Here is a 27401-nt window from a genome sequence, read left to right on the forward strand (position 1 = left end):
GCGCAAAAGCACACAGGGGCTGTGCGGCATGCGGCAAGCCTGGGGAAACCAACTAGTAGCAACACTCTAGTAAATCGAATGCAACTTGGGAACTAGGAAAATTGGTGCCATGCTGTGTGAGAGGCGTTCGGAGGGAGAATCTCAAGGTCCTATTCGGTCGTGATAAACCCCCATCGCGGGCGTTTTCATCACCACCTTCGCGGTAAAAGGTATGAGTACCAACTCCGCCAAAGTGGCAGGATTACATATTATTGATGGCAGGTAAACTTCCAGACCTTGCTTGCGAGGTAGACTTTGAATAGATACGGATTGTATTTTTTATGGGCTGCCGAGCGGTCCCTCAAGTACGACCTCTTATCCAATTTGTTACCCACGTGTCATGAGTTTGTGTAGCAAGTGTGCCATGGTACTGTCCTTATTGCTAGATGAACGGACAAGAAGAAGTAAGATAGTGTAAGGAGGGAAGGAACGTAATTAACATGCATAGATGGACGATGGATACGTTTTCTGCCCCGGTTTAGGGCAGGCTAGGAAGAAACCCTATCCTGCCCTAACTCAAGGACAAGCCTCCTGTAGTAAAAGCGAAAAAAAAAGTAAAATAAACCCAGACGCCAGGAACATGAGAGAATAGTCATAACAGGGCCACCCAGTACCCATCACATTTTTCCAGGACCATAAGGTACGGTACGAATGACATCCCATGGCCCCTTTACAGAAGCACAACGGCGCCCTCCAGCCTGCTCACCCAAGCGCTGATACCGGGCTGGCCACCCTCAATCTCGACCCTCGACGTGAGGTTCACAAAATCGCTATCCTCCTCCTGCTGCTGCAAATACTCATGCTCAAACCTACGCCCGTCCCGCCCCACGATCTCCCCAACCGGCAGCGCCGGAAACGAAACGTTCCTAGGGCGTCGGTACAACTGCGGCCAACGCGGGAGCCACGGGGCCAACTGCCCCTCTCTCAGATCCGCAAGGCGCAGATACCGCAGCTTCACGAGCCCAGCGGACCGCAACGCAACCAGGAACCGCCGAATCCCACCCCGATACACGAGCGCGTCGGAAATCGTCAGCCGCTCGAGCGTGGCCCCGTGCCGCACAATGAACGCCCTGACCTCCGCCCCCTCTCGTAACTGGAACCCGCTAATAGATAAAGCGCGGAGCTTCGCGGCCCGGAAATGCGGCAGGTCGTGCGGGATCTGCCACCTGTCGAAGGTCAGTCCGGGATCCCGGTATTCCTGCTCTGATGGGTCTGAAGAGCCGACCGGCTGCGGGTCCCGCGCGAGATAGTGCAGGATTTCCCCGCCTGTTGCGCATTCTAGTCTCAGCGTTTCTAGGTTTGCCTCGGTGTGGCGGATGAGATTGTGCAGGTACCGCGCTTGCTGTTTCCCCTCGAACCGCCGGTGTCCGCCGGTGATGCTGAGATGTCGCAGGTTCGACGCGAAGCTGAGGACCTTTGGATCGTCTAGGTGCGTCATGTCGGCGGGTTCCGGGTGTATGCTCATAAAATCAAGCTCGAAGGTGTTGATGGCAAGCGGGCGCGGCCGAGACGCTAAAGAAAGCTGAGGCAGGATCTCCATGACGACCACCAGCACGTCTGTGAAGTTGAGCTTGTCGTCGAATATCTGGCCCGGTACTCTGGGGCCGGGCCAACTAATCGTTTTGCGCAGCGCGATGTATGCCTTGTCTTCCTCCTTGCTGGCGTCGCTGTCCCACTCGTACGCGTTGCGTTCCTTCCACACGCGGATTAAGACGCAGTTGCTGAACCGCGACAGGACCGTCTTCCAATTTGCGATGGACTCCTGGGGGCGTATGAGTGCGTCGTTGTGGAAGCTTTGGAGACCCTTCATTTTCTGGCGGCGCCAGGCGAGGCCCGTCCCGTAGCAGGTTTCCATGCAGTTCGCATTCTGCTTTGTTATGGTTATTTGCTGGACGCAGGCTGAGAGGTGGGTGTCTTGGGAGATGGTGTCGAGGGCTTCCAGAGACGCGCGGGAAAGGTCGGTGGTGAGGTTGGAGAAGTAGGTTCTGGTGAAGTGGTGGTATGTGGCGTTGTTTAGGAAGCGGTTGGCTTGGCGGAAGGATTTGAGGTCGTTGAATGGGAGGTTCTCTGCTATCATGTTTAGTAGCTCTGCGGGGAGGTGGGTGAGGCACGGGTTGGGGGGATCTGAGAGGTTCATGATGAAGACGTGGTTCGTCGTATTGGCTTGATTTTAGGTAGGATGGAGGTGTTCGGATTGAGAGAGGATGAGTTAGATGTGGAGAGGTTGAATTCTGGAGAGGGTTGAGATGGAATATATATTGCCTTTGGAGAAGGTCGGGATAATTATGAAGCGTCCTGGACTGACATTCACTTTCTATGAAAAGTGTTCTCTTCATACTTCACATCTGCCTATGTGAATGGTACAGCAAATTGATTACTCAAGAGATCCTGGAGCAGTAGCTCCGGCTCTCCATACTTACCTTGCCCTGTGAAGCAGAACGTCACTGTATAATTACCAGGCTGATGTTATAGAAGAGTGGAGCCAGCAACCTAGTGTCCGGAAAGCGTAATATACGCCTCTCGTTTGGATCTTTCGCTTGCTTTCCACCAGTGTTGCTACGTATTTTGCTGCCTCAAGTCCAGACCTGTTGACGTTGGCCCTACTTCTTACGTGAAGTCATGTTTGTGTATGGAATGTTACAGGATACCGGTGGCTTGGACTGACTAAGACAACCATAGATAGTACACAGTGCAATTTGCTATGATACCGACTGGACTTTACTGATTGCAAATGCTGTAGGTATAGGTCTACGTCGGGTATCGATAAAACATATGGGGAAAGGCTAGGGCTACAGTTCCGTTGGCAGACCAGGTGATCAGGGCATTATGGAGTATGATGTTGGTGAGGCTGGTACTCAGTAGACTTAGGCTAACGATTATCCTTTCTGCCAAAATCCTCGATAAAGGTATAGTTGGATGACTTTTTTCTCACAACTAAGACAGGTGCACCACGTGGGAGAACAGAAATAGACCAGAGAAGATCAACCCGCAATCTGATTGGTGGAGAAGTAGATAATCGACCACGCCACTTCCACATCTAGAAGGAACGGCGCGAAAGTGGAGCCGCCTCCATGCCAAGCTTTTCCTGGTCAGTAAAAGAAAAACTCAACGACACTCTTTGGCCTTCGAACCTTCCGTTTCCTCAATTGCTGCATCCATTTGGCGCGAGACAATGTCTGAAAAATGAGATGCGGAGCTCCGAAAGCACGCATCAAGCCTCCGAGATGCCTTGAGTGCCGACGTAATCATGCAAAAGTGCGCACCTAATTCATAGCCCCAACAGGCAGTCCCCTCATGTAGCTGAAGTACTAACCCCCCTACCTAGTGTGACGAGGCAAGGCCATGTACTGCCTGTACCCAAAAGGGACTGGAGTGTACTACACCCAAGGCACAGCCAGCCCTGTTCAGAGTTGTCACACCCCACCATTTTACCACTCAGCCACTCCCGCGCGGTCCGTCTGCCATCAAGGCCGAGCAGTACGGGGCGATCTTTTTCTCTGCCGTCGGGATTACCCCTGTTTTACTGCAGATGTTCTCCACAGCACATCTGCCTGGTATGATTCACGATGATGAAAGACTAAAGGATATCGTCTCGTTGGTTGGCGGGGTATATGCTGCTCAGAACCCGCATCTCTTGGAGACGTCCAAGCCAGATAAATCGCGGCTGTTCCAACGTTTAAATGTATGCCGGACTACCATCACTGCGGATCTCGAGTCTGCACCAGGTCAAGAGGCTTTGGGTGTTATTTTGACGCGGGCGATTCTGCTTAGTTTTGCCGAGGTAGGCCACCCGTTGGTACCATACATGGGCTGTTTGCTGGGATTAAGGTGGAGAGTTCGGGCTGACATTATGAGTTGACAGCTCATGGTCGATCCATCTGGTGGCAAGTGGGACTTGCTAGTCCGTCAGATGCAGGGGTTCACTAGGATTCATGGGGCGGCTTCAGGCGACCATGGGCATGGTGTACATGGACGTCTACCAAGGTCAACCCTCACTCTACTTCGCATCCTCAGTTCCTCTCGGGCTCTCGTGCAGGAAGAAGATCCAGGGATAATACCCCAGACTCTGGCCAGGCCTATACCTCTCGTTGACACAGACATTGCCGGTCTCTCCCAGAATGATCTGCTGGAGAGGTTCGCCGAGCATCTCGAGACATGGGCCCAGCTGCAAGCCTGGTACGGCGATCTTGCCTTGCTGCTGTTCTAACCTCGAAGATACAGCTCGCTGACCATGAGATGTCCAGGATAAGAATGTGGGAGGCAGACGTCGAGGACTCAGCAGCTCCAGCTCCTGCCCACTCTCCTCAGCCCCAAAGCCAGCCTTCGCCATCGTTATCTGCCCAAGAAATCCGCGGCCTCGAACTCACCTGCATAGGCGCCCAATTCCAGCGCCAGATCCTCTCATGTCTTACCTTCTACGCTTCCTCGCAAGCATCCTCATCAACAACAGCAAATTTTACATCCGCCATGCTAGCTTTCTACCACTGCATAAGCATCGACATCTCACGACTCTTTGCCGGGCCAGCCTGGCTCCGACTGGACTGCGAGCTGCCCGTCATGCCGCAGCGTCTCAGCTACGAGCAGGCAACGAGGGCCCTGGAGTGCGCGGAGCGATCCATGGAATCTCTGCATCTTGAAGCTATTCTTTACGGACCTATTCTGTACGTTGTTAGTATGGAGATGGCGAGGAAGGTTGATAGACAGCGCATGGTACGGTTCATGGGGATGCTGAGGAAGAGGGGGTTTGGGGTTATTGAGAGGTTTCGAGCCGAGATTGAGCAGGATTGGGGGTGATTGAGTTATATCATCAATAAAGTAGTTCACCATGTATCGAAGGTTATAAAATCATTTCGCGTTTCCGCGTCGCTGTTGCACTTTGGCAAGTTTTGGGGGTGCGGAGATTGGATCTATTCTGGTGGGGATGGCTAGTGGGACAGGGCACTACACTTCTGTTTACCCCTGACAGAGTTGTTCATTTAGAGACGTCCGTCGACTCCACTTTCGCGACAACAAGCCCCGATTCGGATCTTCCACCGACAGACCCAGTCTCTTGTCAACATGCGACCAGGAGCAAAGATCTATTCCAGTACCAAATTTAGATGCCTGGAAAATATTATCCACGGCCCAGAGCCACAGATTGCCAGAGTCCCAATCCTGCACAGCCTCCCCTCATGCTACAAAACAAGCACCCGCGCAACGCTTCACTTTTTTCCTTTTTCTCCCAAAAATACCACTCATCAACACCATACTCCTGCTGTATCAACCAAAAGACTGACCCAGCATGTCCCTCCCCGCCGGCCTCATCACCTTCGGCCCAGACGCCAACTGCACGCTCGACCTATGCCCCCTCGAAGCAAGCATCCTGCAATACCAGCCCTCCATCCCGGCAAACTCGGTCCCCATCGCAATCTTCGGCCTCTCGCTCCTCCTCAATATCGGGCAGGGCATATATCATCACACGTGGGGGTTCATGGTCAGCTTGGTCCTGGGCTGTGCGCTCGAGATCGCGGGGTATATTGGGCGGCTGAAGCTACATGATAATCCGTTTGATTTTGTGGGGTTTGTGATGAATATTGGTACTTGTTTTCGTGATTTGCTTTGTGCTATGATCGTGGAAAGTGGAGAGCTGACTGGTTTCCATCTACCTAGTGTGCTTGACAGTTGCCCCCGTCTTCTTCTGCGCCGCGATCTACGTCTTGCTCTCGAGAACGTGCGTCCACCATCATTCCATACCATACTATTCTTCTCCTGATCTTTGTCTTACAATTTCACAGAATAAACCACATAAACCCCCACCTCTCCCGCATAAAACCAAACCTCCTCTACTGGGTCTTCATCCCCTGCGACATCATCTCCCTCCTCCTGCAAGCCATCGGCGGCGGCCTCTCCTGCATCGGCGAAACACAAGACGACATCCAGCTGGGCGTGGACGTCTCGCTCGCAGGCCTGATTTTCCAAGTCATCACGCTGTCGGCGTTCATCGTCGTGTTTGCGGATTATCTGTACGCGGCTGCGAAGTGTCGCTCGACGCGGAAGACAAAGCTGGCCGCTAAACGGATGAAACTGTTCTTACTTTTCTTGTTTGCCGCGATCTTTCTGGTTCTCATTCGGTGTGTTTATCGTGTTGTTGAGCTCAAGGAGGGGTATTTTAGTGAGCTTTTTCGGGATGAGGTGCTTTTTGTTGCGCTGGAGACGGGGTACGTTTGCTTTTATTTCTCCTTCATATCCAAACGGGATATAGTACCGTGTGAGTGATAGCTGACTGATTTGTTTGTCATAGGATCATGTGTGCTGCGGGCCTATGCTTGAATGTAGGACACCCCGGCCTGGTCTTCGGCAAGAGAAGGGGCAAAGAGGATGCGAGATATAGGCCTTGTGCTACGCGGCCGGACTCGGGATGCTCGATGGCGAGGCTAGATGGAAGTCGTGCCAGGATGGAGTCTTGCTAGCCTGTTATAGTTATCTATTTCAAACAAGCTAAGGGATAGACTTCGGGAGTACCACCATAAGATATTTAGGTAGCAAGTCCCCTTTTCTGATAAGGTGATGTACCTAAGGTACCTGAACCGAATGAGTCCATGCTATCAAGTCCTACCTAGGGAAATACCATAGAAGTATAGCACAAAATCCTTGGGCCTAAGTCCAATATTTGTATTATGCTATGGTAGCAGGGTTTACCTAGTAGGTATCAGAACAACCACGCGAAAATTCTCAAAGGACCTTGACAGTTGGCAGGAACGAGAAAGCCCAGACCTAGCGCTGGGCTTGGCTTTAGAGTGCTACCTATTTATGGGCACATTATCCGTACCCCTAACCATTCAATGCACCCCGACCGGATTACCTACGGTACCTAGGCTACCGTAATCATAATGGATACCCGTCTAGGTACCGCTGTACGTATCCATTGATGGAAACCGCCTCACACTAAGGGTCTGTGCGGGAATTATCTCGCAGTCTTGCTCGTATTTGAAATTGAGGTAGCAAGTCCCACTGTCTGATTATAGTGGTATTTTGCGAAGGGTATGTATGCAGCATTCACAGTGGTAAGCTAGCACATAGATGGCAACCCGTCACCTTCGGCAACTTCATGTTGGCGTGCTACGTCAAGGGGTATTATACGGTACAGATAGTTGGTGTACGGTTGGTGAGTTCTACTATACCTAGGTAGGGTAAGAGCCTATGGAGCTCAACTGTCCATGGGGCCTGCTCTGCTCTGCTCCGCTCTGCCCTGCGTCCAATATTAGGTATGCAGGGCACGTTTGGCGGACCCGGCTCTTGTGGATATAACAGGGCTGCGCTTGATAGATGCTAGATTGAGCACGAGCTATGCTACCCTATCATGCTTGCATTGCGCATGAAATTTACGCTTATTATCAATGTTACCAGTCTATTGGCTTTCTCCCGCCGAGTTCCTCTTCACAATGTCATAGTTATACCTACTACTTATGACCCCTGGTTGGGATGGGTAAGGAGTTATTTCTGTCCAGTGTCCAGGCTGCCTGTTAGTCTACGTGGAATTGCTGGGATGGGTGATTTGAATCTACGTAGATATAGGGTAGTATGGTAATTGAGAAGATCGATTCTTGTTAAGCTAGGTACTTAGGTATTAATCTGGTTGAGCTATATCATACCATGGCATATGTTCCCGAGGTCCAAAGACATCATTGCAAAGTATAGAAAAAGGATAGCGAATAGAAGAAAGCCATACATAACGTAAGAAGAGTCCTGTGGCCCTTCATATACAGGTGTGCAGCAAGCTAGACCCGTACCCAACCGTATGAAGTGAAGATAATTGAACCTTACACAGTTCAAATCACTACCTAGATCGCTCGACTACCTGAGCATTCTCAACAAGCCTATGCAGCACAACGCCCATCCTCGCACTCCCCGTCAAAGCTAACCATGAAGAACATACTTCCACGACTCAAGGCACGGTAAGTAAAGCCTTTTCCGCAAATCGGATCCCGGTTCTCGCCCTCGGCGTCGCCTGGAAAATGCAAGTATAGATAACGGCCGTCACGAACCCGCGACGATTGCGGCTCGACTGTGCTATGAAACTCGCTCATGCTGTTCAGAGTAAGGTGGCCTAGATTCGGGAAACTGCCGTCTTGAAGGCTGGTTAGGAAGGAGATGGACCCGTGCGCATCTAGCCGAATGTCTTCGAGGGATAGCTTTGGGAAGGTGCGGCTATTGGCAAGGAGGAGGTCGCTTAGGCTGCCCTGGGATATGACTGCTCCGTTTACGTGGAACTCCTTCAGGGCCGGGGCGGGCGTGCAGGTGTCAGATTTGTAAGCGGTTGCGAGGTTGGTGAGGAGGTCGCGGATACTGTCTTGGCTGTCCAGGTCTATGCTAAGTTATCGAGACTCTGGGGCAGTTCGATAAGACGCATTAGGTAGTTGGATGTCTGGTGCGTGTCCCTGACTGGTAGGCTAGTATCCAGGCGTTTGAGCGTGGACCAGGAGGCGTTAAAGGCGGGGTGAGAGGTGAATGCCGTGTCGATAAACGCCATGTCGAGGTCATAGAATCGGTTTACGTTCAGTGTGAATGACTCCAGAGGAATGCCTGCGTTGGCAATAGCCTTGAGTACGATATCAAAAGTCTCGGAGATTGAGAGGATGGGGTAGGTGACCAAGGCGTAGAAAGGGTTCGCACACTTGCACAAAGTGTCATTATTCTCGAAAATGCCCGGCCGGATCAGGCTGATAGATCGGCATTTAGGGAAGGATTTGAAGAATGCTTGCGAGGCGTCCAGCAATTCCGCGGGGATGCCGTTCAGTTTTCCTTGGTCGCGGGACCAGAGGAAGCCACGACCGAAACTGCAGCCCTCGTCTCCGATGCTTGCGGTGATTATGACTTCCTTGACGTAGCTGGCAAGGTCTGGATACATGGTGCCGAATGTTTGGAACCTCCGCAAAGACGTAGCAGACAGGTCGGTTTTGATCTTGGAGAAATAGCGACGGCGAAACAAGGCACTGGTCTTGATGTACAGAGGCTGGCTGGTTAGTCGAAGCCGCTGGAAATCTTTGATTTCGAGATTCAATGCAACTAATTCGAGTTACTCAGTTGGAAGGCGAGTGAGGCCGGAAGAGGGGTCCGTATTTGGAGTGTTGGTGCCAGTGCCAGCGATGGTATCGGAGACCATGTTGGCTTCTTCGTCGGTATCCATGCCAGACATGGGATAGTCGGTATCATCCATCTTGACAAATCTTCAATTGCACCTGGTGAAGCGGTTCGATTGACAAGCGTTCTTTTGACAGATCTTGTAGATATAGAAAAACTTCGAGAAACTAAACTGAAAGCGCAGTTGAGATCCATTTCTGGCGCAAGACCTGGGCGATAGATATATCCATTCTAGTGGAGTTTGGGAGTTTGATTCATCATTCACTGTAAATTGTGAATATGGGCCTGATATGTCAGCAAACAGCGGGTATAGACAGGCATCCACCAGTGAAAGCATGGCGAGTGGCGCCTATTCACCTAGCAAACTAGTGTAAGCAGAAGTTCTGGAGTCTCAGTGAAGTGCCATAAGGGAATGAGAAATCCGTCCGAACACGTTCCCGTGAAGATGCTGGTGAGGCGGGAACCATGTCCATCTGTACCTACCGTACCTGGGTGAAGAAGGTGCTTGCTACATGAGCAATATAGGCAGGTGCGCTCCACCAGCGGTTGGTTATCAGAATCCTCGGCGCTCTAGAAGCAAAGGGAAAGAGGGATATGGCTATTATTGATGATGATTATCTTAGTTGACCTACAACGTAGGTAGCAAAGTTTGCCTAGGACAATGTGCTCTGCGAGGGCATCGAGTTTCGTTCCGCGTTGGAGTATTCCAGGACAACCAGAAGGTGCAAGTCCTGGGCGGAAGGTATGGAGAGTCATTGACCGTTTCATGTGGGATGGGATTCTGGTCCATGACATATTGGGTGCTGCCAGGGCCAGGGATCTTCTCTGTCTGACCCTCTGTCTGGGGTGCCATACTGTACCTAGGTACCCCATGGATCGCCGCTCATGCACCCGGAATCGAGGCTTGCCCTGACAAAGCCGCGGCAGAATCTATAGGCTGACTATACTGATCGATCAAAGATCTAGTGCACTACCATCTTGTCCTCGTGTTGAAGTAGTACGAGCGCACATTTTCCTGGGCAGGTCTACGGGTATATATATCCAAAGGGCACTTAGGGTGAGTCTATCGCAGACCCCATCGGACCTGCGTCATTAATTACCGATGCAATTTGTCGTCGGTCTGGTGCAACCTGTTAGAAAATGTTTAAGAGAGTGACGGTGTTGGGGAAGTGAGGGGAGCCGTGGACGAGGAGATTGCCAAAGTATAGGTAGGTACTTCGGGGTACCATGCCGGTTCCAGGGGTTCCAGAACAACGGGCAAATCACTGTGATACATGTATTGAAAATAATGGACTTTGCATTAAGAAACTAATAAATTATAAAAAGGTATCTGGCTTAATAAGGTTTTGCCATAGAAAGCCTAAGTACTTCCACGCAAACCTTATAAAATTTACACATTTAATATTAGTTTCTTTTTATAAAGCAACCGTTATCTAACCATTAGATAACGATGAAACAACTATGAAACAACCGTTAAATAATGGTTTGCCAGCACAACGTTGTTATGAAACTCCTGGAACCGGTATGGAAGAGAAGGCATTGACTGGGGGTCCCTGATCACACGCACCTGCTGATTTGCCAGACCAACACCGCAAGAGGTATAGAATTAGTACTTGCTATGCCCCCCGGGTTGATGATCATCTTTTACGATGAATCAGTGTGTCCATGGTTAGGCACGGGCCAATTTAGCCCAACAATGGAGTAGATCCAGGCTCCTGACCAATTCCATTTTCCCATTGGACGTATCTATTTGTCACAAGGTTGAGAATACCACAACGCACTGTAGAAGTAAATGCACTGGGCGCACCGCTGTTGGGTCATTGACAGCAGTATCGACCGCCTTAGGTTTTGGCTATGACTAGCCCTTCTTCCCTTCGCCCCGAGCCTATGCTTATTCTGCACCCCTGTACCCCGGACGACCGGACGCACGTTAAGCTTCTGAGTTTGGTCTTGTGATGTCCCCGCATCGTCGATCAATGGTCGCTTAGGCTAAGGTCTAGGTAAGGATGTGGGTGAACCAGGCGCAGGACGTATCACCGTACCCTGCTATGTACCTATGGTAAGCTACGGCATCTATTTCTCTGTCTTGGGGATCGTGAATTCAAGTTGATGATGGAAGAAGATTTAAGGCATGAATTGCGTCTGATTATGGCCGTTGACATCATTAAACGAAATATCAATATCGCATAGCAAAGGACTACACCAAGTGCTCGTAACAAGCCGAAAGCCCAACCCATAATCACCAGCCCCCTTCCACGCCATACAAACCTCCCATGTATACCCAGAAGAGAGAAGCTAATCTACCCAAGCGCTTTATAAACTTCCCCCTCAACCTGCGCCCAAAGCTGCAACACATTCAAATCCACAAAGGGTAAAATCTGCGTACAGACCATCCCCGCAACTCCCTTCTCACGATCAGCCCACCACCACAGATTCGCCAGACCAGCCCAGTGCGCCGTATCTGTCGAGCGTCCCGTCGGACCGCCATTACTCAGCATAAAGGTCAAGCCCCATCCCTGCGGTGGGTTTCCGGCGACAGGGTACAGTTCCGGAATTGGGTTCGTCAGATCGGGTTTCGACGCTGGCATACCCTGCCGGCTGTACTGCGGCATATGCGGGATCTGGTTTGTGAACATTGCCTCCACGGTGGACGGGGAGAGGAGCTGAGTCCCTGTGGTTGGGCAGGTGCCGTTGTTGAGGAGGACGGCTAGAATCTCTAAAATGTCATGATTAGTATATATTATACCTAAGTAGCTCACTCAGTGATACGGAGGGTGGACGTACTGCAATACTCCTGCGGCTTCGCGTACATCCCCGCGCCACCGCTATTATGCACGCGCTTGATCTCGGCTTCATCGTTGAGATCAATGACAAGCGGGAGACGCAGTAAATGGTCTCTCGGTCTGTATGTTCCGTCCTCGCTGCGATGGTTCATGTACGTCATGCGGCGACGCATATCCTCGTTCGGGATCATCGACATGTCTTTGATGCCTAGGGGCGCGAAAATGTGCTTTTGCAGGTACTCGTTCAGCGTGAGACCTGTTGCGCGCTCGAGGGCGATGCCTGCCCAGTCAATTCCGACCTGGCGCCGTTAGCGAAATAGTTCTCTAATCGGGGGAATGTCTTTTGGTGGGTAGGGACGCACGTACACCATACTCCCACCCCTCCCCGGGCTGAAACAGCAACGGGGTCGTAACATCCTCCACGCGCCCAGAGAACTCATCCACACCCGCCGGATACGACCACTGTCGCAGCCGATTGTTAAAAAAGGTATACCCAAAGCCCGCCGTATGCGTAAGTAGCATGCGCAGCGTGATGGGGTTCTTCTTCTTGACCAACGTCCCATCTTCCTGCAACACCTTGAGCTCACGGAGTTCCGGACACAGACTCTCGATCTGCTCCTTGTCGTCGAGATTCAGGATGTTCTTCTCGACGAGCTGTAAGACGGCCACGCCGACGAGCATCTTTGTGCAGGAGGCGATCCAGAAGATGCTGTCGAGCGTCATGGGCTCGGAAGACTCGGCGCCGCGTTTCCCGGCGGAGTGCGCGAAGAGCTCGGTGCCGTTCTTGTCGATGACGACCACTGTTGCGCCGGGGATGGAGGTTTTAGGGTCCGCGCAGGCATTGTCGACGAGAGTGCGGAGGGTCGAGAGGGTTTCTTCGGGGAGTGCGGAGGGTTGTGGAACTGGCATGATGTTAGAGTTGGAATCTATTGTTATCGATGGAGTTGATAAGATGAGCTAGGGTAGCTAGAGAAAGGGCTGGAGATAGCTGGAGGTATCTAGGCTAGGGGGAATGTTGAGTTGAAGCTGGCCCGAGTAAAAGCGGGGTTATAGCCTGACCTCGCCTCAGCTAGCAAAAGCAAAAGCAAACCTGCAGTCGAACAAGGCAGCCAATATCACGCTCCTCTGATCCTGGGCAGTCCAATCTGTAAGCATGCCTGTGATAGAGCTCAAGATGCGGGGTAGCTCCACCCGATGCCCATCGTTTCTGTCATCCCCATCCCTTCACCCCAGGCTCGTGATCATGTCCTTTCGCTCATTTCCCAATCTAGACACTCTCTTGACTCGCGATCTCTCCATCCCATCCCCTTCCGGCCCCCTCAAATACTCTTCTCAACCCTAAAATCAACGAGCGGGGTAGCGGACCCGCAAGGTGGAGCGCGGTCTCGGCGCGGGATCGTTCCGTTCCCGACTGGAGCCAAGGAGGGCCCATTAAAGAAGAAGAGAATGCGGGGAAACCCTTTACGGATTGCCGCGAAGTGAATGCTGGGGGAGGGGCCGCGCTATCGTCCCATGGTTTGTTGGGGATTGAGTTTGATCGGCACTGGTTCATGAATCATGGACGATCATGGCCTAGCTTAACCAGCCAGAAATACTGCGTAATGCAAGGCAATTGCCCCTTTGTGAGACTCCAACCCCGGCCGGCAACGGCTAGTTTGGGGAAGCCGGTGTTGTACTAATGCTGCTGGTGTGTAAGGTTGCATAGGTGAGGTTTGAAGAGGGGTTAAGGTATAAAAGAGGTCCATTTCCAGATTCTTGTACCTTCATTATAACATCTTTTCTTATCATTGCCTCCCTGCCCCTGTGTTATCTACATACCACCACTGCATTGTACCTCTTCTAAAATTTTCCAACTCATCCGCCAATATGGAGAGCCTAGAAGAGCCCCAGCCCACATCCATCTCCTCCTCCACGGAGAAGAAGTTCGCCACATCGTTGACAGACTACTCAACAACGCACTTTTCAAAGACAGGCCCCTACGCCGACAACCTCGACGTCGATGCCCTAATCGTCGGCGCCGGCTTCGGTTCGTCGCCTTCCCTCGTCTCCTCGTCCCCATCCCTCTTTTACCATACTAACCACCATTCCAAATGTCCAGCCGGCATATTCATGCTCAAAACCCTCCGCGACCGGGGCCTCAAAACCATAATCTACGAAGCCGGCAATGACACCGGCGGCACCTGGCGCTGGAACTGCTACCCGGGCGCGGCCGTCGACTCCGAAGTCCCCGAGTACGAGTTCTCCTGGCCCGAGGTGTACGAGACTTGGAACTGGAAGAGCAACTATCCGACGTACCAGGAGCTGCGTGATTACTTTGACCATGTGGATAAGGTGATTGGCGTTAAGAAGGACTGTGCGTTTAATACGGTTGTTGTGGGCGCGGAGTTTGATGTTGCAGCTGGGAGGTGGAGGGTTCGCACGGCGGATGGACGGGTTGCGAATGCGAGGTTTTTGGTCCTCGGGACGGGGTTTGTAGGTTTCCCCATTCCATTTTCCTCCTCTATCGAGGGCAGTATATAGATGGGTGTGGGCTAATGTGTTGTTGCTGGCAGGCCGCAAAGCGCTGGATCCCCCCCTGGCCCGGGTTGGACAAATACAAGGGCATAATCCACCACTCCTCCTTCTGGCCGGACCGCGAAATCGACGTGCGAGACAAGAAATGCGCCGTAATCGGAACCGGCGCCTCAGGCGTGCAAATAACCCAAGCCTGGGGACCCACCGCCGCATCGTTAAAAGTCTTCCAGCGCACGCCGAACCTCGCCCTCCCGATGCAGCGCCGCCCTTTGAGTCCCGAAGAACAAGCCCTCCGCAAGAAATTCTACCCGGAACTCTTCCGCTACCGAGAAACAAGTTTCGCCGGCTTCCTCTACGACTGGGCGGAGAAGAACACATTCGACGATACAGCGGCGCAGCGCGAAGAAGTCTATGAGAAGGCCTGGCGCGAGGGTGGCTTCCACTTCTGGGTCTCGATCTACAAGGATAATCTCTTTGACGGGGAGGCGAATAAAGAGAGCTACAAGTTCTGGGCGAAGAAGGTGCGCAGTCGGATTGGGGACCCCGCGTTGCGTGAAAAGCTGGCGCCCAAGGAGATGCCGCATTATTTTGGGATTAAGAGGCCCTGTCTGGAGACGAACTACTACGAGCAGTTTAATCGTGAGTCAGTGGGGCTTGTGGATATTAGGGAGAATCCGATCAGCCATTTTACGGAGAGGGGCATTGTGCTGACTGATGGGACGGAGCATGAGATTGATGTCGTGGCTGTTGCGACGGGTTTCGTGAGTGCCCCAACACGTACTATGGGCACGTGGCAACGTACTAATGCCTGCAGGACGTCGTCACCGGCGTAATGACACAGCTCGGCCTGAAAAGCATCGAGGGCGCCTCGCTGGAGAAGGAATGGGCCCCAGGCGCCCAAACCTACCTCGGCACCACAGTCTCTGGCTATCCCAACATGTTCCACATCTACGGCGCCCACGGGCCAACACTTCTCTCCAACGGTCCTACCACAGTCGCGGTCCAGGGTCGCTGGATCGCAGATACAATCGCCAAGATCGAAGCGAACGGCGTCAAGTACATCAACCCAAAGAAGGAGGCCAGCGAAAAGTGGAAGAAGCACGTTGTCGAGCTGAATGACCGCACGCTGTTTCCGACTACGCAGTCGACGTATATGGGGGGCAGTATCCCGGGGAAGGCGTTCGAGCCGGTTTGCTATGCGGGTGGGATTCCGCTGTATGTGAAGGAAATTAGGCAGGCGTTGGATCATTGGGAGGAGGGGTTTGATGTTGTACGCGAGGCGGCGAGGCTGTAGAGTGATCTTTAGATGAATTGGATTATGGGTTCACATTGTACTTGGCTGCGCTATCCATTCTTAATATTCGGGCGTTGAGATACTGCTTATCGGTTTTGAGCTTCGCGCTTCTCTCTTACGAATTGCGTAAACCCTTTGCTGTCTTTACAGTTGACCCCGGCTGTCAATAAGCGTCCAGTGAAATGCTATGGTATATTATAGGCAGCATTGACCCAGCAACTACCATATACTACATGTAGCATACTGAAACTGCACCTCGTGCTGTCATCTCCATTAGGTACACCTTTACCTCCCACCTTTTACTACCCCCGTCGTTTTGCTACCAAGATAACTGGCAGTGAACCAGGCACAGTACTATGACATATTGGGGTTGAGCACTTAGACCCAATACGTGCATGAGTGGCCCATACTTAGCATGAGGACTACCTACAAAAATAACACCCATGTCCCGTCAGACAGCAGTATTTCTCGAAATGTACAAGGCAAAGGATATCTGATTGTTTGTTCCTCTTGATAATACATGCATGACATTATTATAGAGGGACTATATCAAAGTGCCCTAGGTAAGGGCCCAGGATCAAAAGTTATTGAAACCGTTTACCTAGTTATCATTAAGGTCGGCTTTGGGATCTAGCCTTACTTATTAAGGTTAGTATCGTTATATAAATCTGGCTATAAAGGGCAATTTTATTTATAAACCTTAGCCGACACCTGTTCCCTATAATGGTACCATCAGTTTTCCTAGGAGGTCTCATGCTTAGTTCTTGTAGCCGTATTCGCAAGAAGAACACACAATCTCCATCGTTGGAGGATAGATCTCACGGCCCCGTAGTACCCTGAATCTTGCCACTTCCTTAACGCTGGTCACCATAGCTTTGCCTACCTCAGTATGCACAATATATGGACTCAAATCTAATCTGGGCGGCTTTCTCAAGCGCACTGGGCGCTATAATATGTAGCTAATCTAGCACCCACCCTTCGAGCGCAGATATACAAAGAAGACCTAACTAAATGTACTTCTTATACATTTAAACGTAGGGCAGAGCCCATAATGATTAGTTAATGGTACTAACGAACCGTGAACTGAGTATCCGTACAGATTTGACATACTAGGAGAACATGCCTGAGGTGAAGCGTTGCCACATGCTACCCTACTTAGAGGAAGTTGCAGCTGTGAAGAAGTTGAAGTTGTATGAATGGGCGGCTGTTGATAATGGGTGTATTGCAAGTGAAAGCCCCGATCGAGTAATGGGAGTCACCTGCAGAACAAGAGGGTGAGCAGAGACGACTTAGGTTGTAAAAAAACAGCGTCGACGTGGGAGCATTGAGGATATTAGCTGATAGGTAGGGTGTTAAGGAAACATAGGAAGCATACGGTACGGCAGTGGCTTCTGACGCCCATGGGCCGAAAGCTGATATAGACAACTAATCATCGACTTCCTCATCGCGCGATACATCCCGACCCGACAGTAGAATATCCCATATGTGGGCTCAAGGCCCAATGCTACAGGCTCCTAGGGCCCTTGCACTAGCCCCAGCCTGGCCTAGCGGTCTCACCTGCTCTGCCTATAAAAGCCGCACCCCCCCGCCTGGATCGCTCCTTCCCCCAAAGCTCCTTCCTAGTCCATCCATCATGGAGGAGGACGAATTTGTTGTCATCGACCGAGCCGAGCTCCCCCCTTCCCGAGAGGAACAATGGCTTGAGCCTACCGACTACCGAGGCGAGTGCAGCGAGCTCCAGCAGCACCTCAACTCCCTCGTTCCCGGCACAGGCGAATGGATCGAGCAGACTCCCGAGTTCCAACAGTGGCGTGACTCATCCTCTCATGGCGCCCTCTGGATCAAGGCCATCGCGGGTGCCGGCAAGAGTGTCCTCGTCGCCCGTCTAGTGTCGCTTCTCCAACAGCAGAAAGACATCCCCGTCCTCTTCTTCTTCTTTCGCCAAATTGTCGTTGCCAATCATGGCCCTCACTCCTTGGTTCGGGACTGGCTTGGTCAGCTATGCAGATACTCGCCGGATCTGCTGAAACGACTGGAGACCCTCAGAGACGGCAACACGCGCGTGCATGATGTTGCCTTTAACGAGCTCTGGCAGATCTTCCTTGACACCGTGGGCTCACTTGGCAAGGTGTACTGCATTGTTGATGCCCTCGATGAACTGGATGCCAACCATACGGTTGACTTTCTCCCGCGTCTTCTCGCCTTGGGGCAGATGGCACCCGACCGGGTCAAGCTTGTCATGTCGAGTCGTCCCCTTCCTCAGATCCAGGCGGTCCTCAATACCCCTACTATCCTGGAACTCCGACTCGAGACCGCTCAAGTCAACAAAGACATTGCGTTATTCGTCGATTACCGTCTTCGCAACGCTCAACTACCCAAGCTTGACGAGCCTGCACTGGCCGAGATCAAGAAAGCGATCGGCAATCGTGCCCACCCATCGTTTTTGTACGCGCGACTGCTGCTCAACGAATTGTTGGACAAGCATGCGACGGGAATCTGGTCAGAAGAGTCGGTCCGCCGGTCTCTTGTCTCCATTCCGGAATCCCTTGAAGACCTGTATACGCAGATGCTCCGTGATCATTCAGAAAAAGCTTCTGTGCCGCAAGAACGCCAGTTCTTGATCTTGCAGCTTGTCACCCATGCCACCAGGCCACTTCGTCTGCTGGAGATTGCGACCGTCTTGGACTTTCTGTCCATGGGTGCCGACCGGAGGAGTAAGTATCCGGACACCAAAACAATGACTCGGATGTCTTGCGGTCCCCTGCTCGAGATACTGAACGACGAGACTGTCTCCATCATTCACCATTCCTTCACCGAATTCCTGACAGACACCCGGCGAAAGGGACCCGATGCGTTTCCTCTTATTGATCCACATGAAGCACACCATCTAATGGCGGTGATATGCCTCCGATACATCTCCGCAGGGAGGCTGTCATTACAGAGTGTGAAAACCTCACACGAGTCCAGGTATAGGCTAGACAATGAGCCTGCTAGCAAGTTGCGAAAGGTTCAGCTTGACAGCCCTTTCATTGACTACTCGACCAGAAACTGGTCTAGTCATGTTCGCCGCTTGCTAGTACTCGACGAGGAGATGCTCCAACACTTGGACCAGTTCCTGCGCCCTGGAAACGAGACCTTTTTAGCTTGGGTGATTGCGCTCATGAAGCCTGGCAAGGATCCCATACCGTCCACCATCTCGCCTCTTCACGCCGCCGCCTGGGCCGGAACCGCCAACTATGTTGACAGGTTGCTGTCCGCTGGCCAGGACCCCAACGTGGTCACCAAGCTGGACGAGACTCCGATTGCCATGGCAGCAAGGAACGGACACGCGGATGTGGTTGAGGTGTTGCTTCGCCATGGAGCCGCTCCTGATGAGCCCGATTACTTTGGAATGAAGCCCCTGCACCACGCTGCCCGAGCCAACCACCACGCTGTCGTCAAGGCTCTCGTGGACGCAGGAGTCGATCCATCAACGCCAAAGACTCGGGATCCCACTCCGCGCAAATGTGGAAGCTATCGGCCTAGAGTTGGACAGACACCTCTGGATTATGCGTGCGGGGCCGGGGCAATCGAGTCGATCCGTGCCATGCTTCCGCGCTTTACAGTTAAACACGCGAAGTCGGCCATCAAATCCTGCTTGAGGAGCTCACAAATTGAGCTGCTCCGATTACTCGTTACCTTCCCGGGCCTAGAGTTCAACTCGGAATTCGGTTGGGGGTGCTTGCTGGGGGCGGCAGAGGATGTAAACTTCGAGGCCCTGCAGCTGTTGCTGAAGCTGGGTGCCCCTTCGCGGTATCAACGACCGGTGCTGCACTCGCGCCCTGCTCCCGTGGTAATGGTATCTCTGGTAGGCAATGGGCAACAGTCGGCCGCCACGGTCCTGCTGTCGTTATGCCAGAAGATGGATATCAACTACTGCAGGCTCCTGGGTGGTACCACTGACTCAGAGAACTTTGAGAGATGTCTCGATCTCATCCTGAAGGCAGGTTGTGATTTGGAGGCCCGAGACGCTCGCAAGTCCCACCGGACGGCTCTGTTCCATTTTGCGGAATACAACATGCCGGGCATCGAGAAGCTCTTGGAAGCCGGAGCAAACGTGCACGCCATTGACCAGTGGGGAGATACTCCATTACATGTCTACACTCCCAGCAGAGGCTCCGAGCGTACGTTAGAGGCGCTACTCCGATATGGGGCTCGCTGGGACGCGATTAACCCTACCAACGGCAAGACCCCTTTGCAGAGCTGTTTCAGCGGCTCCCGTGGTGAGCACCTCCACGATCCGGAGATCCTGCGACCTTACATATCAGATTGGAATATCCCTGACTGGCGAGGCGACACTGTTCTGCACCACGTGGCACTATTTCATAGCAAACTGGTCAAGAAGCTCGTGGAACTGGGAGCCAATCCCAGTCGCCGCAACCACGCCGGCAAAGCCCCTTTACATATAGTTGAACGCAGGGAAGACATTGACGCCCTTCTGGCTGCTGGGGCAGACCTCGAAGCGAGGGACAACAAGGGTCGAACGGCCCTTCTGCTCAGAGCTGGAGGCAATAGTGGCTATAGAATACAGCACCTGCTTGATCGCGGGGCGAACGTGCACGCGGTGGACTTTGAGGGTAACGGAGCGTTGAATTATGCAACTGGCTATCGATTATCTGGTGCTGAAAACTTTGAGCTTCTGCTGAAGGCTGGCGCGGATCCTGGCCATCGCAACCACAATGGCGATACCCTGTATCACCGGTGGGTTGAGGCATCCCTGGAAGGCTCCCCTGGTTCTTGGGTCGACCGCAGGATCTACAATCTTCTCCTCGAGCAAAGCACACTCAGCCAAACTACGCCAAATAACAAAGGACGGACGATACTCCACTCCATGTGCTCTGTTCTAATTGGTTACCGCGAGACCCTGTGGCGCCCCGAGGAGAATGTGATGGAGTGGCTGCCTCCGGGCACATTGCAGACACTGATCGAGACTGCTGACTATGAAGGTCGACAACCGATCCACGATGCGGCAGCCACATCAGAGGAATTGGTCGCATGGCTGATGCAAAAAGGAGCAGCCCTCACGCCACTTACTCACAAGCGAGAGAACGTGCTGCATATGGCTGCTCGGGCGAAGCAAGCTAACACCCTCGGTCTTCTGGTGGAGAGCTTAACAGCATCACAGCTGGAGCCCAGCATCAACCAGCAAGACGATGAAGGACGGACTCCGCTATTCTATGCTTGCCGTTCAGGTGATCTACAGAGCGCTCTGATTCTGCTACAAGCTGGATCCAATGTGCTCGTTGCGGACAAGAACAAGGAGACACCGCTGCATGCTTGCGCTCATTTTCACGCAGAACGCATATATCCGGACCGCGCTCGCCACCCCCCAACCCATGATGCGGCTTGGCGGAAAGTCATTCACGAGGAGGAAACCCTGGGCGTGCAGGGTATTATCCGTCCGCTCAAATCTTGTGGCGCGAACCTCCTAGCCGAGGATAAATACGGAAGAACGCCACTACAGCTTGCAGTCCAGCTTGAGAATGAGGAGATGGTGGCGTGTTTGTTGGATGAGACGAAGTTGGCGCTACAGTCTGAACAGAATGGACAGTTCATGACGAAAACTGTCAACAGCCCTGGGCAGCTGGTCTTGACAGGTCGTCACACTAGCCCAACTGCTATTATGGATCAAATCATGGAGAAGCAAACGTACGGCCCGTTTTTAACTTACCATTGGCTCTTGAAGCTACGCGCCTACGATGCCATTCGAGAACTCGCTCGGCGTGGGATGCCGTTAGTGGCAACTAGGCCTCGAGACCGTAACGGTTTCCTGCATGATCTCGTTGAGCTTGGCATGTCGGAGCTGCTTGACGACTTGGGTAAGATTGCAGGGGAGGCAAAGTGGGTTAATGGGAGTGAGCCGGACCCTAATACCGGCAATAGGGACTTCCAGCCGTTTCTCCTTCTCGCTGTTAATCGTAAAGCACCCAGTGTCGATCTGCTGAAGGTCATTATCGAGACTTTTAAGGCCGACCCCAACATCCAGGCCTATGACGTCGACTACTCGACGGCCGACAGAAATCCTATTCCAACGGATAGCCCGCTTAGTATCCTCGCCGCGGGCAAGCACTGGTGGCATGCGGAGGGCATGCGCTATTTGCTCCAGCACGGTGCTGACCCTAACCTTTGTAACGGGAAAGATCAATCTGCACTCCATGTAGCAGTCCAGGGCGGCTACCGGCGAGGGATCACTGTGAGGGTTCTATTGGAACACGGCGCCAATCTTAATCTCATTGACAGAGATGGCAATACGCCGCTGAGCCTGGCAGCCGGGGACCCGGCGATGGTGCAATTGCTGCTTCAGCAGGGAGCAGATCTACGTCTGGGATCCAATCCAATCTTGTTCACGGCCATTAAGAAGCAGGACGTCGACAGTGTCCGGATTATCCTCGAAGCTGGCGCTGATTGCAACAAGCCCTTCACTGAGCGTCGGTCTTCTCCAGCGCCTGAAGAAGCGCCTGAAGAGCAATCTGTCCATGACCTCGTCTACGGGGACAGATATCATCGGTGGAGTAACAGGAACAACTCAGCGGACCAGGATCGGGAACGAATGCTGCTCTGCCGCCCACTGCACTATGCGTGCCATGCGCGCTTCAATCGCGTGGATAGGGAAAAGGCTGTCCAGATCGTCGAGCTGCTACTAGCGCACGGCGCGAATCCATGCCTTCCTGCTACCAGTAGTCCAGGTGGTGCTGAAATCGTCCTCCACGACGTGATCTATCAGTGGGGGATCGTGGAGCCCCTTCTTGCAGATGCGTCACCAAATATCGACCCCCACCAACGTGATGGGCAGGGCAGGACGCCCCTACTGGCAGCGTGCGCCCCAGAGAAGATGGACAACGCCGATGCATGGGAAGAAGAGGGACAGCGCGATGACTGGTCGTCCGCCCTGCCCCCTGCTGTTGTTCGACGCGCGCAAGTAATGCGCCGCCTATGCGACCTGGGTGCCGACGTCGCTGCGTCTGATAACGAGGGCAATACGGCCCTGCATCTGCTGCTTACTGTCGATGAAGAGGTTTGGGCAGATTCCCTCCCCAACGACTGGACTAAGTTGCTCTCGTTTATCCTCTCCAAGAACCCAGATTTGATCCACCGGCGCAATAACAATGGCTACACGCCCTTCCACATCGCCGCGGGAAACCGCCAGTTCAAATTCCTCTCTTTCCTCGTTGACCACGGCTCCAGTGCGCTGCAGCCAGACCCTAATGGCAATAGTGTTCTCCATCACATCGCACAAACCCTCGGTAAAAATCGCAAGGAAAACCCCTTCGACGTATTCGACGCCTTCATCGCTCGCGGGACCGACATCAACGCGCAGAACAATCTCGGCGAAACGCCGCTCTTCCGCTACATCGCCAGTATCAAATGCGAGCATGCTGTCTGGCACAATAGCTCTATCCTCGAGGGTTTCCGGAACCGAGGCGCTGATATCCTGACCCGGAATGACGCCGGCCAGACGCTGTTGCATCTCGTGGCTAAGATGCCCTGTACGCATGGGCGAGGCTCGGGCTGCGACGCACGGTTCTGGGCGCACTGTGAGAAGGCGTCGGGGTTTAGGTATCTCGTGGGCATGGGGGTGGATGCTATGGTTGAGGATTGCAGGCAGAGGAGTGCTGTGGTGAGTTAATCTTCTTCTTTAAATGAGCGTTGGAAAGGTTAATTGGTCCTAGGACATCGCGGCGGCGTATGGGAAAGAGGATATTCTGGAGCTTTTTCAGAGGGGGTAGGTATGGCTCCAGGGCTGAGGTTGGAGGTCGTCTGGTTTGATTGTGCTTGAGATGTGCATTCCATGGTGGAATGGCTTTGGAAGGAGTTGGGGAGAGGTAATGGAAGGAAAGGCTCAGGCCCGGGGTGGGGGCCTTTATAGGGCAGACCCAGTGACTCTGTTAGGCCGGGCGGGCTGAGGCTAGTACTGGAGTCTTAGGAGCCTTGATTATTAGAAGACTTTGGAACCACTCGTGTCTTACCTAGGTAGACTGAATGCCGGCTATCCGCACTGTGAGTATCCAAAACAGATTTGAGCCCTGGAGGCAAATCGGCTTTTGGTGCCATGGCTTATCCGCCGATGTAGGTATCTAGGTTGTTGGCTGTAAAGCAAAACCGACGGATGCAACTATCAACATAAGACTGCTTTTGGTAGAGACATGCACTCACTGCTTCAGTATGATTTCATGCCTACCCTACTGGTAATGCTTCTGCCGGCTTATGGTCAACACTATGAACTGATACCCACGACGCTGCGGAAGATGCCAGACTCTTTCGTTGGGTGCTGCCATATGATAAAGAGCAATGTTACTGGCCCGCCAGAATGACAACGAGCAGGCCTTCCCTGCCGTGGTGGCGTATGACAATCCGAGCTCGAGGGTGGGATACCAACCACAAGTATCTAGAAGGGCATGTTAGGGCTAGAAGCCGTATGCAATACATACCATAACAACTGGAGATCCATATTTCAGATCGGATTGGTTTTGTGTTTGTTTTATTTGTTTTTAGATTATAAAAATGGTCTAAGTACCAACCTTTCTCAATGATTTTGAATCTCATTGTCAGATAACAAGGGGACAATATTTCCCTATTCTACCTATACCACACTGCATAGTTAAAGCTGCTGATAATGGCCTTTATGGTTGACCAGCCGTAGCCCATGTAGACTAGGTAGCTTGTGAACCATGATTCAATTTCATGCTAGGGCATGTTATTTTCCGTCTCTGATTAGATATCATAGCCCAAACGCAGGTCTTAATTTCCTTGGCTGAGCTCTTACATCCATTATGATGCCCCTGAGCTATTTGTTCCAGGTGCCATCTGGCATAGGCAGGGCTCCCTATCTACCCTACCTCATTTCGACTCCTATTTCACTACCAATCCAGAGTTTGGCCAATATCATATCATATCTCCGTTTCAAACACCAATGTAAATTTATGCTATCAAAATAAAGAGAACCAATACTGCACTGTTCAAAAACACATCTCTCAAAGGCATCGTAGCGTGGAACAAAGCCAATGTTTAACAAAGCGCTTTGTTTGAATAAACATCATCAGGTTATTATGAGTATACTCAAAGGAAACAATATCTTAGGGCCGGGTTAAGGCTTTGTAATTTGTTTGTAAAATCTCCTTGTCTGTCTTTCGTTGATGTAACGTCGAGAATATAAATTCAGGCAGTTGGACTGTTAGTCTTAGAGCCACTAACAAAGACTCCTCTGAAAAGAGTGCACCGTGAAAATATTACTTAGCGGACTATAGGTCCGGAACCAGTCAAGCAGTTCTCCAGAAAACATGCAGAAGACAGGTCAACCGATAGGCAGCCCCAAGCTGAGCATATGCAACCTGCCCCCAGAGCTGGTGGGCAAAATAGCGCATTACCTGGACATAGAAAGCCTAACAAACATGCGCATGGCCAGCAGATACCTACACGATTCCACAAAGCACGAGTACCTACGAAAGGCATATGCAATACGGGAAACAGACCTATCATTCAAGTCCCTGGAGGGCCTCACCTTGACAAGCAAGAAGCCCCACCTCGCAGGGGTTGTTAAAAGCATTGTGATTACAAAGTACCCCCAGCGAGGACAGACATCTAACAACTTCGGCAGGGAACTCATCTGGCGGCGCCGCATCGAGCCCGGATTGCAAAACTACACCCACCGCTGGCTCGTGAAAGACCAGGACTCAATCACCCGCTGGCAGCAGGCTCTCCAGTCTTTCCCTAACTGCAGGGCCCTGACCCTTGGAGGATTTCGTCCACCGATTGCGTCAAAGGGCCCAGTCATTATATCTTGTGATAATTGCACCTGCCCCGGTCTACGCGGACGATAAGGCCGAGGTATCAATGGCGGGCTGGCTGTCACTGACGGATGCGTATATGGTCCTCGTGCGGATTCTTAGCAAACTGCACCAAAATATCCTTCCGCGCATCGAAGAAGTCAGCATCGAGCTAGGGCACGATCGTGTTCTCGATATGAAGAGAATCAATTTTGGGCATCTTAAACAGAAGGACTTTCAAGCTGCATGGGGCTCTTTGCGAACATTGACTCTGTCCCTGGAAGTTCGCCGGGTTATCGAAGCTAACTATTTTATAGAACTTTTGGGGCTTGCTCGCAAGCTGGAGGTCCTGAATCTTGACTTTCTCAATGCCAGAACAGGCCACGAGCATCAAATCCGCATTATACAAGCTCGCCTTCCCTTCCATTTGAAGGAATTATGCTTAAAGGGTGCATCTCTCCCATCAGATGCCGTGGCAGCTTTCATAAACGAACACCGCAGCACGCTCTGCGAGCTCGTCCTCACAGACATCAAGATTGAATGTAATGGGATCAGGGCTCTTCTCGACTACCTGATTGATCCAGACCAGGGTTTCCCAAAATTGGAATATCTCCGCTTTGAAAACCTTACGGAGTGCCCTCTCCAATGCAAGAGTAGGCTGAGAATGGATGGCTTTAAACTGGGCCGTGACATGAAGATACCAAATCTGGGCATCATGTATTCTCTTAACTCTGATAGGACTGTTCTGGAGGTTACAGCGGGCGCGGGGGCTGCGCTGCAGATGCTTCGCCGCGGTCAGCCCGTCAATCTCTGGTATGCTCACGCTGCTTGAGAGGTTACTGGCAATTCAATTCCAATTTGTCGCGGTGGGCTTCATGTGTTCCTTGATTATGAGCGTTCTTGTTCTGACTCTCGTGATTATGCAGGTTGGCACCTAGGGTAGGTATACGTTCTTTATTTACATCAAGCTCTGGAGTTTGCATGTTCTTCCATGTTAATGTTTCACATATCTTTATACTGGATTTCTAGACATCACGGAGCCCTTCTTGAAACACGGGTTATGATAGGCGTTAGACAATACTAGTACCAAGGTAGATTATGCTGGTGTAAGGATGTACCTTACAAGCCGCCCATACCCAGGTATATGTAGCTAGGGAATTCCACTAATCGGCCTAGTCTAATCCAGAAACATCATCCAGTTATAATCGGCTTTCTCGTAGACTAAAGCGTGTAAACACCTACATACACAGCTCGATGTTAATACTATCGGTTTACAACGGGAATCTATCTATGGTATCATCCTCCATATTTCATTAAGGAAAACTTGTCAACCCTCAAGCTGTATTAGCTTCTCAAGTTAGACAATAGGCCTCGCAAATGAATGGTCCTTTATGTTCATTGTTTGTTCTTTCACTCAATTTATCCTTTGACTCTACCACAACTGGACTCCTCATCACCGGGTATAAATAGTCCTCTTCCCCCCTCCACTTGAATCTGAAAGCATCTATCCTCCTTTCCCATTCACCTATCTACACCGTCAAGTCCAAGCCAACTCTGCCGTCCATTCCGACACCATGCAAACGCCCGGCAACCGCTTCAGCAGCCCTCGGGGCCTCTGCAACCCCCCACCCGAGCTAATATGCAAAATTGCGTCTCAGCTCTCGCTAAAAGATCTAAAATCCCTACGGCTCGTGAACCGATACCTCAGCGGAGCCTCAGACCACGAGTTTAGCGGCACTGTCTACTACAACCAAACCAACGACCTCACCTCCGGGTCTCTAATCGATATCAACGACCTGAGCAAAGACCCCGTCCATCCCACCACGTCAGACGGCTAACGCTCACCTG

General features: G+C 52.0%; 7 protein-coding genes across 7 annotated transcripts; 4 read left to right on the plus strand and 3 right to left on the minus strand.

The window, feature by feature from the left end:
• Positions 1 to 709: 709 nt before the first annotated feature.
• On the minus strand, positions 710 to 2176 carry BDW74DRAFT_175155 (uncharacterized protein; the record flags this gene model as incomplete). Its single annotated transcript, XM_073728236.1, has 1 exon — positions 710 to 2176. The coding sequence occupies one exon, from the start codon at positions 2174 to 2176 to the stop codon at positions 710 to 712; it is 1467 nt and encodes a 488-aa protein (XP_073587199.1).
• Positions 2177 to 3568: 1392 nt separating this feature from the next.
• Positions 3569 to 4833, plus strand: BDW74DRAFT_175156 (uncharacterized protein; the record flags this gene model as incomplete). The annotated part of the gene is made up of 3 exons (XM_073728237.1): positions 3569 to 3820; positions 3902 to 4215; positions 4284 to 4833. 3 exons carry the CDS (start codon positions 3569 to 3571, stop codon positions 4831 to 4833), a joined length of 1116 nt encoding a protein of 371 aa, XP_073587200.1.
• A 487-nt stretch (positions 4834 to 5320) lies between these two features.
• BDW74DRAFT_175157 (RTA1 domain-containing protein) lies at positions 5321 to 6488 on the plus strand (the record flags this gene model as incomplete). Its single annotated transcript, XM_073728238.1, has 4 exons — positions 5321 to 5615; positions 5701 to 5749; positions 5814 to 6236; positions 6320 to 6488. The coding sequence occupies 4 exons, from the start codon at positions 5321 to 5323 to the stop codon at positions 6486 to 6488; spliced, it is 936 nt and encodes a 311-aa protein (XP_073587201.1).
• A 1407-nt stretch (positions 6489 to 7895) lies between these two features.
• Positions 7896 to 9235, minus strand: BDW74DRAFT_175158 (uncharacterized protein; the record flags this gene model as incomplete). Its single annotated transcript, XM_073728239.1, has 3 exons — positions 7896 to 8383; positions 8425 to 9035; positions 9099 to 9235. The coding sequence occupies 3 exons, from the start codon at positions 9233 to 9235 to the stop codon at positions 7896 to 7898; spliced, it is 1236 nt and encodes a 411-aa protein (XP_073587202.1).
• Positions 9236 to 11459: 2224 nt separating this feature from the next.
• BDW74DRAFT_175159 (serine hydrolase domain-containing protein) lies at positions 11460 to 12851 on the minus strand (the record flags this gene model as incomplete). Its single annotated transcript, XM_073728240.1, has 3 exons — positions 11460 to 11875; positions 11944 to 12241; positions 12309 to 12851. 3 exons carry the CDS (start codon positions 12849 to 12851, stop codon positions 11460 to 11462), a joined length of 1257 nt encoding a protein of 418 aa, XP_073587203.1.
• Positions 12852 to 13808: 957 nt separating this feature from the next.
• Positions 13809 to 15750, plus strand: BDW74DRAFT_188469 (flavin-containing monooxygenase; the record flags this gene model as incomplete). Its single annotated transcript, XM_073731728.1, has 4 exons — positions 13809 to 13968; positions 14041 to 14354; positions 14495 to 15217; positions 15271 to 15750. 4 exons carry the CDS (start codon positions 13809 to 13811, stop codon positions 15748 to 15750), a joined length of 1677 nt encoding a protein of 558 aa, XP_073587204.1.
• Positions 15751 to 25178: 9428 nt separating this feature from the next.
• On the plus strand, positions 25179 to 27391 carry BDW74DRAFT_175162 (F-box protein; the record flags this gene model as incomplete). The annotated part of the gene is made up of 3 exons (XM_073728241.1): positions 25179 to 25489; positions 25551 to 26206; positions 27096 to 27391. 3 exons carry the CDS (start codon positions 25179 to 25181, stop codon positions 27389 to 27391), a joined length of 1263 nt encoding a protein of 420 aa, XP_073587205.1.
• Between the last annotated feature and the right edge of the window lie 10 nt (positions 27392 to 27401).

The sequence above is a fragment of the Aspergillus multicolor genome, assembly GCF_047715735.1.
Source record: "Aspergillus multicolor strain CBS 133.54 unplaced genomic scaffold BDW74scaffold_4, whole genome shotgun sequence".
Taxonomy (NCBI): Eukaryota; Fungi; Ascomycota; class Eurotiomycetes; order Eurotiales; family Aspergillaceae; genus Aspergillus; species Aspergillus multicolor.